Raw genomic sequence first — 16,512 nt, 5'->3', positions numbered from 1 at the left:
CGCTCGTTCAGAACGATCCGCGCCTGCCGTATTAGGCCTCATTTTTGCCATATATCTCAGCATCGTATAGTGTCTACTCATAAGGGTTGCTTTGGCCAGAATGCAATTTCCAGTGTCAGTGACGCAAAGTGCCAAGGACTGCGAGCCAGTTCACTTGGAACTGATTCATGCTCTCAGTCTCCGCTATTACTCTCCCGCTAACTGTGTTCCCTTATTCGCTGGGCAACTCTCGAGCTAACGCTCTGGGCCGGAGACTGGTGGGCTAATAAGCCGCCAGTGTTCACCTTGATAAGCTTGATGGGCCTTAACACGGGCTAGTTAGTACCTACCCCTATCGACCTCGTGTCCGCCGGCCGACCGAGAGGCTTCCCAAAAGGGAAGGTCGAGATACGCCGTCCGTCCCTCGGCTGTGCCAATGGGCCGACTTGGCACTTTCACACGCGGGAATAGAGCAAGACGCAACTTTTCGCGCCAGTCACGTCCGCGCAACGGCTAATCCGGTTACAGCAGCTCGATGAAGCCGACGCGGTGGAGAGTCCTGCGCCGTGAGCTCTATTGGCTCCCAGCTGCTCATTCAGGTCAAAGTTTCTTTGTTGGATTCGGAAGCTGGCGACATTAACCATGAGCTTTGCACAACGAGGCCGGGTCATTGCGCCATGGCTCATGCCATTCGTGATATGGCCATGGCTCGCGCAATAGCCAAGGCTGGTTTTCTTGGTATAAAAGGTCACGGTCATGGCCTCCTTCTGAGGAGACTACTCATCACAGCATCTAACAAGCTTCTCTGATCCTTGCCAGACCACAACAACTCATTGTTTGTGACGCGGAACAGTCTGATCCGCAAAGATGGTCCATCTCAAGTCCGTCCTGGCCTGCGCCACCCTGGCCAGCGCCGCTGCCGTCCCTGCGCCCTTTGTCAACTTTGCTGGTGAAAAGGGCCGCTTTACCGTTGACCTCAAGTACAACGAGAACTTTCAGCGCAGCTCGAGCGTCCCGGCGGCCATTGTCGCCCGTGACGACGGCAGTGGCACCACGCCGGCCTACAACAGCAAGGTGCGGCCCGACGGCGAGTACTACGCCGAGGTGCTCGTCGGCACCCCTCCCCAGAAGATCAACCTGCTCTTCGACACGGGGTCCAGCGACCTCTGGCTGTTTGGCGCCGACGTGGACGGCAAGACCGATCCCGCCCAGGCCAAATGGAACCACACGAGCAGCTCGACCGCGCAGCTCGTCCAGGACGGCAAGTGGTCCATCCACTACGGCGACGGCTCCGGTGCGAGGGGCACCATCTACAAGGACACGGTCTCCATCGCCGGCGCCAGCGTGAGCAACCAGGGCGTCGAGTACGCCACTGCCGTTGACACCCAGTACAGCGGTGACGACATTCTCGGCGCCCCCGTGTCCGGAATCGTCGGTTTCGGCTTTGACAGCATCAACACTGCCAAGCCCAAGCAGAAGACGCTCTTCTCCAACCTCAAGCCGCACCTCGACCAGCCCGTCTTCACGGTCGACATCAAGCACCAGGCCGACGGCACCTTTGGCTTCGGCTTCGTCGACGAATCCAAGTACACGGGTAACATCACCTACACCGACGTCGACGCGAGCGACGGCTTCTGGGCCATCACCTCGACCGGCTACCAGATCGGCGACGGCGAGTTCGTGGCCCTCGAGTACAGCGGCATCGTCGACACGGGCGGCTCCGGGTTCCAGGTGCCCACCGCCGCGTACAACGCCTGGAAGGCCAAGGTCCCCAAGGGCGCGGTCACTGCCGCGACCGTCCTGCCCGACTTTTCGTTTGGCATCGGCAACGCGACCGTCCGCGTCCCCGGCAGCAGCCTCAAGGAGAAGAAGGAGGATGGCAGTTACCGCTTCAGCATCAACAGCGGCGGCAGCGGCGCCTTCTTCGGCTCGCCCTCCCTGACCGGCGCCTACGTCGTTTTCGAGGACGGCGAGAGTGGTCCCAGAATTGGATGGGCCAAGTCCAAATAAAGCAGAGTCGCAAAAAGACTAATTAATGATGCGTTTTTGCATGTCATTGAAGATTATATATACTTGCATTTTACTTTTTTCCAGAACATATAGCTACGTTATGATGAATACACTTTACAGCACAATATGAAAATCAGACCTTGGTGGTGAAAGCTTTGACAAGACGAAGATGACAAAATTTGTATTGCGTTACCGAATTTTGGAATTTGCAGAGTTGTCAATGTAAGCAAGACGTACAAACTGGCAGCTGATGAAGCAAAGCAGGCTTGGTGGCTGACGTGGAAGGCGGTGCGGCGGAGCACCTTTAAGAAATCGTCACGGTGATGAATCAATCCAATGTTGAACAGTATGGAGAAGTACAAGGGTATTAGATCCGTCGTGTTTGAACCACAGCGTGCACTACCGTAGCATTTCAGGATTGTTGTTGCCAAGGCCGTTCCCGATGGCGTACTTTCGGAATACAGACGAGCGTATACAGACTAACGGCCAACGATAAACTCGTGGCGTGCAGCCGCTTACTACCGAAGAGGATGTGAACAGGAGCAAGCCGTATCTGGGTTAGTACAGTCGCTGCCGTGACATGGCGTGAATCTTACGCTGGCCAATCTCGAACAAAGGGCTGTCCGATCTGCGCGGTCGGATGCGGGGAAGCGCAAGATGTATTTCATTTTTAGCGGCATGCGAGACGGTTTCTGCCCGCGGATGAGGCCCGCGTCACCGCCGTCTGTGGGTTGTGTTGCAGTTCCTTTGCTGATGGCACATCGGCTTGTTCTTGTAGTGAATGGCCGATGCCAATCATGTAACCACAACAATGGCGTGGCGTGGCGGTGCGACAAAGCTTCTTGAATAGAGTCACTGAGCCACTACTCACCGTCTTGTGTGATAGAATTAGGTTTTGGCATCACAGTGGTGGCTCGCATGCAATCCAAGGTCATGACGCGATTCGTTGCGAGCGTCGTTGTACCTGTTTTTTTCTGTATAATCGTGGCGTCAAGTTGTAGCTGGTGACTCTTTGGGACACTTTGAAGCTGAAACTCCCAGGCATGTAGTCCCATTACCTTGCTGTTGGTAAGGGAAGTCAACTTGTCGTCGATGCAGAAGTTTACAATTGTTGTCGAAGGCGGTTGTGACGATTCATTTACCACCGTAGCTTCTTAATGATCACTGAACAGGCACTGGATATTGAGACCAAGGTTTTCACTACTCTTTCCAGCTTGCAAACTTTTGTACATTCAAGTGGTCATTTTCCTTTCAAGGAATCAAGACCCAATCGGTGGCGATATGCAGGATAGGCACGAAACTCGGAGACATTTCCACGGGTTGGCAATTGGCGACCGCACTAATAAATCTAAACTCCGGTGATTACATGTCACTGGCTACACCGGCACCTGCCTATTTCGCTCGCCGGGTATGACGTCCCAGCCTTGTTCACGGGATACCGGGCAGTTCAGCAGCACCAGTGCTGCAGCTCCAACTTGCACGTCTCAGTCATCGCCCACAACTGAGTCCTTCTTATAATCAACCCCTCTGAAGTGACTTGAAACATCAGATCCGGAAAAGAAGAAAATCACGGTTTCCTCGCACGAATTTATAGCTCTTGAAGATGGCGCAGCCTTCCGAAAGCGACATGATTCTAATCCTGGGTCTACCAAGAACTGGTACACAGAGTATGTGTTGCACCAGCGAGCACAGAGACTTCACCTCTCCGACCAGCAACTGACATGAACAACACACAGCCCTGAAAGCAGCCCTAGAAATTCTGGATCATCCTCCAGTTTACCACATGAGCGAGGTCCCCCAAAATCCAACCCATTATCCCATGTGGTCCAGCCTGATTGATCGCAAGATCAAGCACCCCGAGGTGCTTCTCACTGCAGAAGACTTTGACCCCATGCTGAAAAACTACCCCGGTGGCTCCTCCGATGTCCCATCCGCCATCTTCGGCCTCGACCTCATCCACGCCTATCCCAGGGCCAAGGTGCTGATTACTGAAAGGGATGAGGCTGCCTGGGTTGACTCGATGAGGCGGACCTTGATCATCGGCCACGTGGAAGCGCTAGCCAGGCGTGAGGAGGGTCTGAAGAGCGGCGAGTTCACCGAGCTGGACGAGGAAAAGCACAAGCTTCGCGCGGGCTATCATGCGTGGTGCTGGAAGGACGATTTTGAGACCCACGGACCGGCATACTGGCGCAGGTACCAAAAGGAAATTCGCGAGGCTGCCAAGTCAAGCAGGGCAGAGAGCGATGTGCTCATCTTCAACCCCAAGGACGGCTGGCGTCCTTTGTGTGACTTTATAGGCAAGCCAGTGCCTAGTAACGTCGACTTTCCACACGAAGGTAACAAGGCTGTATGGTCCCAGGAGGCGAGGGAGGCTCTCATTGCCAAGAACCGGGACAGTGAGAACAGTTCCAGCTGATGGTGAGAACTCTTGAACTCCAATTTGCGATTTTATATGAGATGAAAGTTGCAAGTGAACCACGGATATTACCTCTTGACATATGACTAGGATAAGGTATCGCAGAAGAGTTGCTATTTTCTTTTTTAAAAAAATTGAGGATTAAAGTTCTTGTAAAAGTCAACATCGAGGTCAACGTTGGATACTCATCGATGACTAACAATATGCTTCCAATTTTATCATAATATTTTAGTTTAGCTTTGCAATTTCCAACCATGTTTTCAGAGGCAACAGCAAGGATAGTTAGTGTTGTCGGCAAGGTTGGAAGCTTCACAGCTTCGGTTCAGGCTGAGACGAAACAGCGACTCCGCTCCGAAACAATATCCAACCAACAAGGTCGGCAGCAAACTCATCTTTGCAGTAGTCCAAGTGCAGTGAGTGGTAGGCACCTTGGTATGCCTTGGCTGACTTGTCTTCGACCTCCTGCTCCTCGTAGTACTTCATTGCAGCATCGAAGCTGCACGTCTTGTCCTGAGTTCCGTGAGCGAGGAACAAGCTGCGAACCGCCTTGCGAGCGGGCGCGGTCCCGGACGCCAAGGCAGCAGTGCGATCCAAGAGCGATGCGATGCCTTCGAGGGTCCCCATCTGGTAGCGGAGGGGGTCGTCTTTCAGAGCCTCGACGACGGCCCTGTCTCGGCTGAGGCGCTCCGGGGGGATCACATGAGTTAGTTGATGGTTCGGTACCAAGCGGCCAAACAGACGCCCCAGAAACATGGTGACACTACTTGGCTCTTCCTCGGGGGAGAAGCCGATAAATGCACTTTCACAGATCCAGCCTCGAATTTGCTCAATGAGCTTGTCGTTGGCTGCGTCGCTGACCAGAGTCAGTACCTCCCCTCCACCCATGGAGTGGCCCATGACAAAGATCGGAGCATCGGATGGTAGTTTGTCCTCGATAAACGCCACGATGTCGCTGATGACCAGGGACGTAGGTCCCGTTTGGCCGCGCTGCGAAGGCATCACAACGCTCCGTCCCCATCCGCGCTGGTCCCATCCAAAGACCTGGATGCCCTGCTCTGCTAACCTTGGGAAAAAGTCATTGTAACAATTAATGTGTTCGCCGAAACCATGTACAAAGATCAATTTTGCCTTGACGGGTCCCGCGGGCTGCAGGCGGGCATTAGTGAGCCGTTCACCGTGCATGTGGTTTGATCGAGCTTACTGTCCAGGTCTTGATATAGAGGTTCGCATTGCCGATGTGCAACTGTCCTTCGGCTGTAATAGACATGATGCATCTATAATTCGATTGCAAAGAAATGAATCGAATCGACGAATCGAGATTGCACAAGCTGTGCTGATACATCGGCCAGAGCAATACATGTGGCTAGTTTTATACATGGCGCTTTGCCAACAATTCAAGCCTACGAGCTAATTTGCCATCTTGGTTCAACGTGCCGAAGTGGATGTCGACGGAGTCTCCCGCGACATGGGAGACTTTTTACTCGGCAGACAGAGGGTGTATTAGTAAAGGCAGCTTACAAACCAACATGAGCTCGAAGTTGCAGATGTCTCTAGAAGTTCCGCCGTTCGGCCAAATCTGTTTTAGCTTACAGATCCGCCAACAAGCATCTTGCGGTTTAGATTTAGCAACTGGTTTAATCTTAAGCTTCTTCCTCTTGGCATTCCAGGTGTGGATGCTGTCTATATGTTACCTCGGCTTGATTTCAAATCGACACGTTCAGTTCTGAACACTCATTTGAGCTACCGTTCTTGTCGTCAACCATCATCCATCAGCATTTTCAATTTCCATTCCTACATTCGTTTGCAGGCAACGACCTTTTCTCCAATTACAAGTGGACTTCATATCACTACAGTATTACAATCATATAAAGTCAAAGTAGCAGCTGTACTCGGGGTCCTCGGGCCCGTCACGTCCGCTCTCTGCTTTGGCATACTAATCCTCTGGTGGGTGGAGTATTCAGACTCTCTGGCACTATATTTTTAACCCTCTCATGATCTTTACCGAGCGAGACAGGGTGTCTATCCACACTACGAGATTCGGGAGGTCGAGCCTCTACCGTGTGCCAGTGATCATGCAACCATTCACTATCGATGCGTAAGAGACAAGTGAATGAAGACTAGATCTTGAGCAAAAGCTAGAAAATGACAATTTTAATTTCACGCAAAGGTTTTAAAGTCACTCGTCCCTGTCAATCCTATCAGAAGTGGTCAGGGGAAGAAAAGAGAACAAAGCCACTACGATCGAGTCAATTTTGCCCCCTGAAATTTCCAAAAAGACTGTTGTATTATATGGCAGTATGTACTTGTATGGCTGCGAGCGCGAACTGCACGGCTCGTAATGGGATGCGCCAGTGCTTCTTTGTCGTACCATAATGGTCTGCTACCTTGCGTCGTTGAGGCCTTACTAGGAGGCAGTTGCTGTAGAACTCGATACACCCATTTTTCCCGTTCAGACTACTTTATACTTCTCAATGAACAAAACAGAATTTTCTTATAAGAAAAAAGCAAAGAACACCTATTGAAAATATTTTCGGACCAAGATCCTGAAATGAGCTGGGCGTGAGTCTGCTGAGTGCAAAGGGGTACAAGGCGTTGCTATAAGACGTCATCCATCATACCTCACACATGCGTTGAAGAGTGCAATTTTGCTCTCTTGGGATTTACGGCGACCTCGAAACTATTACGGAATTTCGCATCACGGGAATTTATTTACCCGTCATGGCACGAGATACTTTACTGCTTTCGCTGTTCGGAACGGCTCGGCGCGGATGACTCCGGCTGGCTCCGCCGCCACATCCTCCGCGCACCCTCTAAATTTAGAATACGAGAAGCTGTTGATTCCTCTCTTCAGTTTTTTTTTTTTTTTCAAAGCCCTTCAAATGCCTCCGCACTGACATTAATTGAGACAAGAATCATTCTCACCAACACAACGCCGCTCTACTTTCCTCGCTTCATGGCATCATTGTCCGCGCAGAGCCTCAGAGTCACCGTGGTCGGCGCCGGGCCGGCCGGTCTCTGCGCCGCCGCCGCGCTGCGACAAGACGGCCACGCCGTCACCGTCCTCGAGCGGCAGCGCGGCCTGCAGTCTCGGGGCAACGCGCTCGTCATCCAGCCGGCGGCGGTCAAGGCGCTGGCGCATCTCCGCGGGGCGCACGAGGCGCTCGCCAAGGTCAGCGTGCGCAGCGACCGGCTGTGCTACTGGTCGTACAAGGGCGACGAGCCGTTTGCGGTGACGCAGCTTCTGGATCAGCGCTTCGAGACGGACAGGCCGTCGGTGCAGCGTGTCATGTACGAGCTGGCTACTCAGAATGGAGTTGACGTGAGCTTTGGACGCAACATTGACCGTGTGGAGGATTCCGGGGACAAGGCGACGGTGTGGACAAGCGATGGTCAGAAATTCGAGAGCGATCTTGTAGTCGCTGCAGATGGTACGCTACATATACCTTGCCTTTATCAAAAGCTCCCTTGCCTATTCCGAAACTCTATTCACCTCCTGCCGCAGGAATCAAGTCCAGAATCCGTCAGTGTCTCTTTCCCAATCTCAACACCGATCCCATTCCCACCCGCGAGTCCATCTTCCTCGCCACGCTGCCTCTCCCCGACGTGCGCGACGACCCGGCCCTCGCGGGCTGGCTCGCGCCCGGCACCACGCACGGCACCCTCGGCCCCGGCCGCTTCGTCCTCAGCCGCCGCCTGCCCGGCGAGCAGCTGGGCGTGCAGTTCATCGACGTGGACCACGACGAGCCGGGCCCCGTCGACGGCGCGTGGAACACGCCGGCCGACGTGGCCGCGCTGCGGGCGCTCTTTGCCGACTTCAACGCCGTCACGCGCGCGAGCCTGCGGCGCGCCGCGCGGGCCGAGCGGTGGCAGATCGCCGTGGGCCCGGCGCTGGACAGCTGGCGCAGCGCGCGCGGCGGCCGCGTCGTGCTCCTGGGGGACGCGGCGCACGCCATGGTGCCGCACGCCGCGCAGGGCCTGAGCCAGGGCATCGAGGACGGCATCGGGCTGGCGAGGGCGCTGCGCGCGGCGTCGGAGGGTCGCGCCGCGCACGTCGTCGGGCCGGCGACGCGCGCGTGGGAGGCCGTGCGGAAGCCGCGCGCGGAGCTCTTCATGCAGCGGTCCCTAAACAATGCCCGGCTGCGGAGCCTGCCGGACGGACCGGCCCAGGAGGCGCGGGATGCGCACCTTGTTCGCGGAGCTGCGACTCGCCCGCAAGAGGTGGCGGGTGTGAAGATGGACATGATGGCGGACCAGAACAGTCCCGAGTTCATGAAATGGGTGAGGGAGTATGATGTCGTGGCCGAGGTAAGTAGGCTTAGGTGGACTTGTAGCGCGACGTAGACAAAGTGGTGTACTAACTGTTGGTAGATTGAGAGAATCATCAAGGATGGAATTTGAAAACATGTAAAGTTACCTTTGTATATCATGTCCCAGTTTTGAACGCCACTTGGCTGTAGAATTGTCAGAGTGTTTGGGGTTTTTCATGATTTTACTTGACAGGTCTCGCCAAAGTTGCGCCACCAGCTGGATCGAAGATATATCGAAAAGGCATTACGCTAAAGAGCCGACGCAGCTGCCTTTCCTGCGAAAATATCTGGTATTACATACATACACTTGTACAGGGCTGCCCAAACTCCATTTACTCTTGCCCGTCCAATACAAGGTGTAATGTATTTCTTGGCAGCCCGTCTCGGCGAGAGAATTGGCGAGTCTACAACTTTCCGAGAGCCTTTTAGTTGATAACTTGATTGAATGATACAAACACTTAGCTCAACGCTTCCATGCTATGGTGACTCTGAAGCAGCTTCCGCAGCCTACAATGCTGATTTCAGACCCTTCGTATTGCGCTCAAACTTGAGCGCGAGCGATACCATGTGGCCGAGCATGATCAGGTCCCCGGATTCATCTCGAATCTCTATCGTCTGGTCAAACTTGCCGCCCGACAGCTGCTTGGCCAGAAGGCGCACGTGGAGCCACTCAACACCCTCTTCAGGCAAGAGCTCCTTGGTCTCCAGACTCAGCGCCAAGGTGGCAAACCAGTACGGCTGCGACTTGCCCTGCTTCTGGCCTCCTCCTCCTCCTCCTCCTCCTCCTCCTCCGCCGGCTCCCTTGGAGGCTTCCGTCGTCTTTTCCTGGTTCTGAAGCTGCTCCACCATCTCCTTGACCTCGGGGGCGAACAGATAGCGGTCCATCTCGTACGGCAGCAGGTCGGCGACAAAGGGCAGCGTCTGCTGCGTGAGCGTCTCGCCCGTGGTCAGACGCACCCACATGTCAAAGACGCCGGGCGTGAAGAGGCCCTTTCTGGGGACAAACATGGCCTTGACGGCCAGCGTCGCGGCGTCCTTTGACCAGTCGCCGGGCGGGACGCTGAGCGTCCAGTTGTCGTCGCGACCGTCGCGGCGGAGCCGGTCAAAGTCGGGGTCCGGCGGGGACGTGCCAGTCAGCTCGGCGTGCGTCTTGTACGCGGTCGGGAGGGTCAGGGAGGAGTCAAAGTCGTCCATGCTGGCGACCACCATGTAGGCGAGCAGCGGCCGGCGAGACCTCTCACGGTCGAACCAGGGTGCCGAGTCGAGGAGCGCCCCTTGCCACACGCTGACCTGAACGTTGGACAGCAGCTTGCCCTTCTTGACGTCCTCGACGACGATGACGGCGTGACCGGCAGAACAGCGGTCGGGAAAGACGTGCTGCGCACTGACTAGATGTGGCTGGCCGCGCTTTGAGGAATATCTGGTGGCGGCGATGGCCATGCAGGCTGCACTGTAGCCTCCATTGACGACTATGCATTATATATCAATTAGCCCAATGCCACGTAACGCGATGATGATAGCTATTGTTGGCATACCGTTTCCTACACAGTAGTGTGGGTTGAAATTGACTTTGAATGTTCTTTCATCCAATTCTTCAAGTTTGACAGCATCATTAAATCTGACGAGATTTGTAGACGGCATGACGCACGTATGGCGGGCTCGTGTTATCAAGCGTACCGGGTTTTGTGTATGGATCCAAAGCTGCAGGCAGCAGCGCGAAATGCGGTTGATGTGGTGTACTGTGGAAGCAAACTCGCCTCTACCGAGTCATCTATAGCAATGGTTTGATTTGTATCAATATCAGAATCTTTCAAGACTTTAATAAGTTGGAAAGTGCCGTTTGAGCCTCGGCAGGTCCTTGAGCGGCTACTTGAACGGCAACTCGGACGAACTAGGTCAGTTAGATGAATGATCAAAACCTCGAGATCGTCCACGTGACGCGCGCAGGGACGTTTATAATTTTCCGATGCATAAATAGCTGACGGCGACGCAAAGGGTGGTCCAGTGAGAACAGGTCACTTCCGAGTGATTCAGAGACGCAGCACAGAGGCGGGCTGGTTGTGCTTGATGACGAAGGCAAATGAGCGAGTGGGTTGGTGCCTGATGTACACGCTACGCGCAGCCTTATTGCCGGGCGCAGCACCTGAAAAAAAAGAGAGGAAGAATTGAACAGTATTCCAGTGCATGAAGAGCAAAACGCTGCGTCATTTTAAACAGAGATGCAAACGCTGCGTATTTCTGCAGCTTGGATGGTTTATCGCAGGGTGCCATCATAACTGCGACTGAGCAACTGGTACCAATTCAAGGGTCTATTTATAATTCAAAAGGACTCCAATAAGAGGAGCATTGCTAACGACAAGTTCGCATTATGCTTGATGGAGAATATATAGATATCTGAAAAAAAATAGATGATACGATTGCCCTGAGCCGACGAGCCGATACCGCTAGGATTGTACGATGAGGTCGTAGCCGCAAATCAGGGCGAATCTTTAGCCGACTCTAATATTTAAAGGGCTAATAACACGACTGCTAGTTTCGATGAGCGAAAGGCACGGTGAGGCTCTTGAATGTTATCTGTTTTCTTTCCTCTCCGGCAATATTTCCTCACAGAACTGGCGTGCAAAGTACTCGCCTTTTTGTTCAACGTTTTCGCGTCTTGTACATGGAATATGCCCAACCAAACCATGGCTACTGCGAGAGGTTTGCCTCGAAACTTCAACATGACAAGAGATTTTTTTGTTTCCTAATATATCAAGGGCGGGCAGGAAGACTACCCTTGTCGACTATCCATGTCGCTCTCTGTGCTCTGACCGCACCTGATTCATATTTTGAAGAGGCTCAGAATTGACAGTTCGCTTCAAGCACAGAGGCAGGTGGATCTTCGATTCACAAAGTCGTCTTCTATTATCAAAATAGCCCTCAGCACGCGGGATGCCTTCCCAGGACCGCTCGGTACTCCTAAGTTTTACATGGCGTCCCCTACTAACAGTCAGCCCAAAGACTTGAGGAAACTGCTGCCAGCAGGGGCCGATCAAACAATGTCTTACTTACGATACGAGTGAAAAAGGAATCTGCCAGTGGACAGTCTTACAACAGCTTCGAGGCCTGTATGCCTGGCAAACTGGTTCCACAATTGAACAAGGCAAGAAGATTCAGCCAACTACTCCGTCCTAGACTAGAATACGGCTTGCTTATCTTGTTTGGTCACTGCGAATAAAAGTCGACGAGTACGAGGCAACTTGGCTTGTAAGTCTGAACGGCCACATGGCACGGAACAAAAAGACCAGTTGCCATTTGCAGTCGAGCTCCTCTTGTGCGTCATCATTTTGACTTGCAAGCCTCTACTTCCTTGGCTCGGGCTTTTCTATCAAGTGGCGACTGCCCATGGTTGGCTGTTGGCATGACATTCGAAGGTCTCATCATATACAGCCTCACCTTATTAGTTCGGGTGGTCGTCTCTACTAGCGCACGCGCTGTCCGACTGGCAATCACGGTGTGCGTGGTTTCTGAGTCGTCAACAATTGAACAGAAAAAAGTAAAACACACCAATCAATCTGGTCAAGTCCGGCGATTCGACATCAGCTGCAAGGGTCATGGCCCTCGGGGCTGAGGAGATCGGCAAGGCTCAGGAGAACGATTCCGGTATTGATCACCCACCAAATGACAGGACAGGCAACGTCAGGTCGCTACGAGAATGACATGGTTCGGCCATTGGTTAATGTCTTGGACAGTGGAAAAAGAAGAGATCTTCAATCAGCGAGTCAGCACCAGTCTTCGACAACCAACTTGTAACCTCCTACAGCAACTCTCTTGTCGATCGCACCTGTTTCCTTACCATCCATCCCCTTTGCAGGTGCTACAAGGCTCGCCATCATCAGTCATGGAAATAAACGGTCTCGCTGTCCGCCACGATGTCAAGCCCAGCCTCGCAATGCTTTCCTACATCTGCGGAGGGTTAGGTTCTCGGCACATCGGTCCTTTTCGACGATCGCCGTCCCGCCCTTGGCAGTCGCCGCCTCCCGATACGCCAAGCAGGGGCAACCCAGGCTAGCCCCAGGGTTTTGAATCACTCGGGTTGAGGATGCGATGCCTGAAGTGAGCGCTCACCAGCGCAGTAACCAAGTAGGGGGCTGGCACGGCCCTTTGACAAACACCACGCTTCAGCTGAGAGTGTCTTGTGTCGCATTTCACTTCTCGCAAAGCTTTCCTGCTTCTCGCAAAGCTTTCCTGCCCATGTTGCGCCCAGCAGAAAGACGCCGTACGGCCCCCGCAATCATCGCATGTCTATGGCTTCAGCCTCGAAACTCCGAGTCGAGCTCTCAGGCAGAACGGCCAAGGCTGTACCTGAGGCATGTCGAGCGCAGACACTTCTGGACGTTGTGAGAAGCTGAAAGGTATAAATAAGGACCCTTTCGTCACATTCGATCGACCATGTTCGTCAACCTGAACAGCTTTCATCCCACTACTTCAACACACTTTGCAAACTTAAAACCACTCTCCTCGCAATCTATCACTATGCAGTACAACGTCCTTGCCGTCGCTCTCTTCGCCTGCGCGGCGAGCGCCAGCTTCGTCGACCAGAACGTCTACGCAAGCGAAATCGCGCCCGCAATGCTTCAGCATCTTGCTGGCTATCGAGCCGGGGGCGGCCCCGGTCTCAGCTCTGCCCAGTCGTCCTTCCTCGACGACGCCGAGTCCGTGGTGAAGAATCTCAATGTTGAGAAGCTGGAGGGCCTCAAGGACGCATGCAATGCCGCCTTTGGCAGCGAGGAATGCACCAACATCCTGCACCCCGGCGGCCAGGTGAAGAGCGGGCTCGGCAAGCGAGACGATTGCCAGTGCTCCACCAAGGATAGCTGGTGCGATAATAACACGCGATGCTCGGGCGGCGCTGGAGGATGTTCAAAGGGTAAGCATCATACGTTGTCGGTGATGATTGTGCGAGGACAGCTAATAATGTCATTCACAGTGGGAGGCTGCGGAACACTGTACCGATACGAGTGTGATGGCGAATGCGTCAACTAGGGCTCTCATGATCAACGATGTCTCCGAAATTTCAGCTCACGTGTCAGTCATGGTTAGCTCTCATGATGTATTCCAATATGAGAGTCGATGATCACATATCGTTGTCTTTGTTCGTTTGAGCAACGATCATGTCATCCGCGTTTATCATATGTGAACGGTCCGACATCGCTCTAATGTCGCCCAATAGGGGGAGAGGATGGTTTCTAGCAACCATAGACAAAATAATGACTCTAGCACATTCATCAGCACGTCTCAGTTATTGTTGTGCATAGTGACGACCAATTCGACATTGTACATCCAATCCCTTCAATGTCAGTCATATGGGACCGGTTAACCCAGTCAATATTGACAGCACTTCCGAATGACGATGGGTGAAGACAACCGAGATTAAGGTATAATTGAATGTTCTGGTGAGTCTTGTCCGATCGAGGGGGTGGTCAGGTGTGTGCGGCACATGGGGTTGTTTGCGATTGCACAGATGACGAATTCACTTGAGCGGACTGTGATTATTGGTCCGTCGTGTTGTTTAATAAGTTACCATGATTGTCTGCCCTTCTAATGCTTGAGCGGAACCGCCAAGGAAAATTTTTCATAAGATGCCTAGCATGCATCAAAACATAAAACTTGCGTTGACTGGGACAACTCTTTGCGTTTTGGCTCGTGAGCGTGTTGGTCGATCCATCTCTCCCTACGCTCTGTTCGGTTCCACGGGGCACCGATTTCGGTACCGGAAGAATGATAGACTCCCACAGTACTCTCTCTATGCTATTAGTCTTGTCGTCGTGGGTGACAGCGTGCAAAGTGCAGAAAAAAACGCGCATGATTGAACGAACCGGCTGCTTGTTCAAGCGAGGGATGTCACTGCTCCGCCTGCCTAATGAGTAGAAAGCGGCTAATCACTGCCGCATCAATGTGGCTGGCCTTTCGCAAACACAAGTAACATAGCGATGACTGGTGCACAACAAGTGACCTAGCACTATCGTCCTCATAATTTACTCGTTTCTGAGCGTATAGTCGCTGCCAAAATGTGTTTGGTATCCAGCATTCTGTGCAGAACAGCTGCTCCAGGGTAGGGACGAAAGAGCTTACTAGGTTGATATGCTACTTACTCAGTAGGCTCCGCATGATGCAGACAGTGCCAAGACTAATAATAAAAACTGCTTGTATGTTATCGTTAACATCTGCGATTATCTGGCCCGCGCGTTCAGTTGGCGCAATATGATGTGCCGAGCGCCAATCCAAGTTGATCGTGGTAGCAAACTGAGAGGAAGCGCAAGTGTCCTGCAAGCTTGTCGCCTTGGCCACCAATGATGCTCGTACCTTGCAGATGGTGGCAACCAGTTGGTGCATAGGGCCAAGCCTGAAGCTGAGGGTGGCAGGTGGCATGACGGCGTTGACGGAAGAACGGCTGGGTGGTGCCAGTGGTGCCATTGTGGATGATGGTGTGGTGGGGAGAGGGAACGCAGAAACGGGAGAGGTCACTGGTTGTCGTCATGCTCAGCGATATGGGGACAATATTGACAGGGGTTGTAGAGATTGGCAGCTTGTCTCGGCGCCCGGAGTGTCGCCAATATGCGTGCGGGCATAAGTAGTGCGCAGAGTTTTGCTTCTTTTGCGCAGCTCAAGGCGAAAAGTACACTGATAGCGCAGTGGTAATCCGTACTTGGTGGTTGGTTGCCGACGTCAGAAGCAATTAAATTTAACAATCGGACGAGGTCTGTGCTGAAGAAGCGCTGTCAGGTTGCAGTCCAAGGGTAACTTACTGGTCAGTGGTTGACAAGGCAAAAGCCGTCAATGACGAAGGATCGGCAAGTCGTCTAGGTGGTGGTGGATGGAGGATGGGGCCCTGTTGCGAGGCGCTGAAGGGAGGGCTCCGCGGGCGCTTAAATGTTGGCAATGAAATGATGTCGTGGAGCGAGTTGATGAGACAGACAACCAGAGGGCATTGCGGGATTGAGACGGTGCGGAATTGCGAGATTGCTAATAAGGCCATGGCGGGTTCTGGATGGATGTACGAGACGAGACGGAGGATCAAACGCCAACTCGGGGGCGAGACTGCCGTGTGTGATTTGGGAGGTGCCTGGCACTGGTTGATTGGTACTCGGTTGCATGCATTGCTTTTTTCTTCGGATCTGGAGTGACCTGTGGCGGGCGGGAGGACGCGCAGTGTGGGTGTGGAGGTTTCATTTGGACAAGGATGTAGGTGCGTGTATGTGTTTTGTTGGGATGATGGTGTAAGCAGTGAGATGATGATGATGTAAGTAGAAATGTGATGAAAATAGTCGAGAGGATCTGGCAATACACATTGATAAAGATGATGATAATGATGACAATGGTGAGGATAATGAAGCAGCAAACAATTGAAGGCTGGCGAAAAATTCCCGTGTTGGTGGTGGCAGCTGGCAAGTGTTTTGATTTGCAGCTTGACAGCCGGCAGCGAAGCAGTACGAAACTAACTGATGTAAGAGATGTGGCCGCGCATGGATGTTAGCAGACTGCATGAGTGATGCTCCATGCCCTCGGGTTGTGAATGCCAGTCGCTCAGTGACGACGAAGCGGGAATGCTAATACGAGAAGCAAGGATATCAGTACCAAGAGGGACAGCACCGAGACAGTGACGAGATTTGCCTACCTGCTTCGGATGTAGGGAGTAGGTACCCAGCATTTCGTAACTTGCCTGCCTGGAACACATCGGATAAGGTACAGACACTGCAGCGAGCCGCAACATATAGAGGTACTATTAGTATGGCGCACTGCAGTCGTGCAATTAAATCT

The 16,512-nt window shown here is 53.1% G+C and overlaps 6 protein-coding genes across 6 annotated transcripts; 4 read left to right on the top strand and 2 right to left on the bottom strand.

The window, feature by feature from the left end:
- Positions 1-846: 846 nt before the first annotated feature.
- On the top strand, positions 847-1,989 carry V2A60_002223 (uncharacterized protein; the record flags this gene model as incomplete). The annotated part of the gene is made up of 1 exon (XM_083253574.1): positions 847-1,989. One exon carries the CDS (start codon positions 847-849, stop codon positions 1,987-1,989), a length of 1,143 nt encoding a protein of 380 aa, XP_083109700.1.
- Positions 1,990-3,592: 1,603 nt separating this feature from the next.
- V2A60_002222 (sulfotransferase family protein) lies at positions 3,593-4,405 on the top strand (the record flags this gene model as incomplete). The annotated part of the gene is made up of 2 exons (XM_083253573.1): positions 3,593-3,656; positions 3,726-4,405. 2 exons carry the CDS (start codon positions 3,593-3,595, stop codon positions 4,403-4,405), a joined length of 744 nt encoding a protein of 247 aa, XP_083109699.1.
- Positions 4,406-4,714: 309 nt separating this feature from the next.
- On the bottom strand, positions 4,715-5,672 carry V2A60_002221 (lysophospholipase; the record flags this gene model as incomplete). Its single annotated transcript, XM_083253572.1, has 2 exons — positions 4,715-5,551; positions 5,607-5,672. The coding sequence occupies 2 exons, from the start codon at positions 5,670-5,672 to the stop codon at positions 4,715-4,717; spliced, it is 903 nt and encodes a 300-aa protein (XP_083109698.1).
- A 1,686-nt stretch (positions 5,673-7,358) lies between these two features.
- V2A60_002220 (FAD-dependent oxidoreductase) lies at positions 7,359-8,803 on the top strand (the record flags this gene model as incomplete). Its single annotated transcript, XM_083253571.1, has 3 exons — positions 7,359-7,833; positions 7,908-8,710; positions 8,774-8,803. 3 exons carry the CDS (start codon positions 7,359-7,361, stop codon positions 8,801-8,803), a joined length of 1,308 nt encoding a protein of 435 aa, XP_083109697.1.
- Positions 8,804-9,219: 416 nt separating this feature from the next.
- Positions 9,220-10,353, bottom strand: V2A60_002219 (thioesterase family protein; the record flags this gene model as incomplete). Its single annotated transcript, XM_083253570.1, has 2 exons — positions 9,220-10,181; positions 10,248-10,353. The coding sequence occupies 2 exons, from the start codon at positions 10,351-10,353 to the stop codon at positions 9,220-9,222; spliced, it is 1,068 nt and encodes a 355-aa protein (XP_083109696.1).
- A 2,874-nt stretch (positions 10,354-13,227) lies between these two features.
- On the top strand, positions 13,228-13,737 carry V2A60_002218 (uncharacterized protein; the record flags this gene model as incomplete). Its single annotated transcript, XM_083253569.1, has 2 exons — positions 13,228-13,621; positions 13,682-13,737. The coding sequence occupies 2 exons, from the start codon at positions 13,228-13,230 to the stop codon at positions 13,735-13,737; spliced, it is 450 nt and encodes a 149-aa protein (XP_083109695.1).
- Positions 13,738-16,512: the final 2,775 nt, after the last annotated feature.

The sequence above is a fragment of the Cordyceps javanica genome, chromosome 1 (assembly GCF_051103115.1).
Source record: "Cordyceps javanica chromosome 1, complete sequence".
Lineage (NCBI taxonomy): Eukaryota > Fungi > Ascomycota > Sordariomycetes > Hypocreales > Cordycipitaceae > Cordyceps > Cordyceps javanica.
This window is presented reverse-complemented; position numbering and strand designations above follow the sequence as displayed.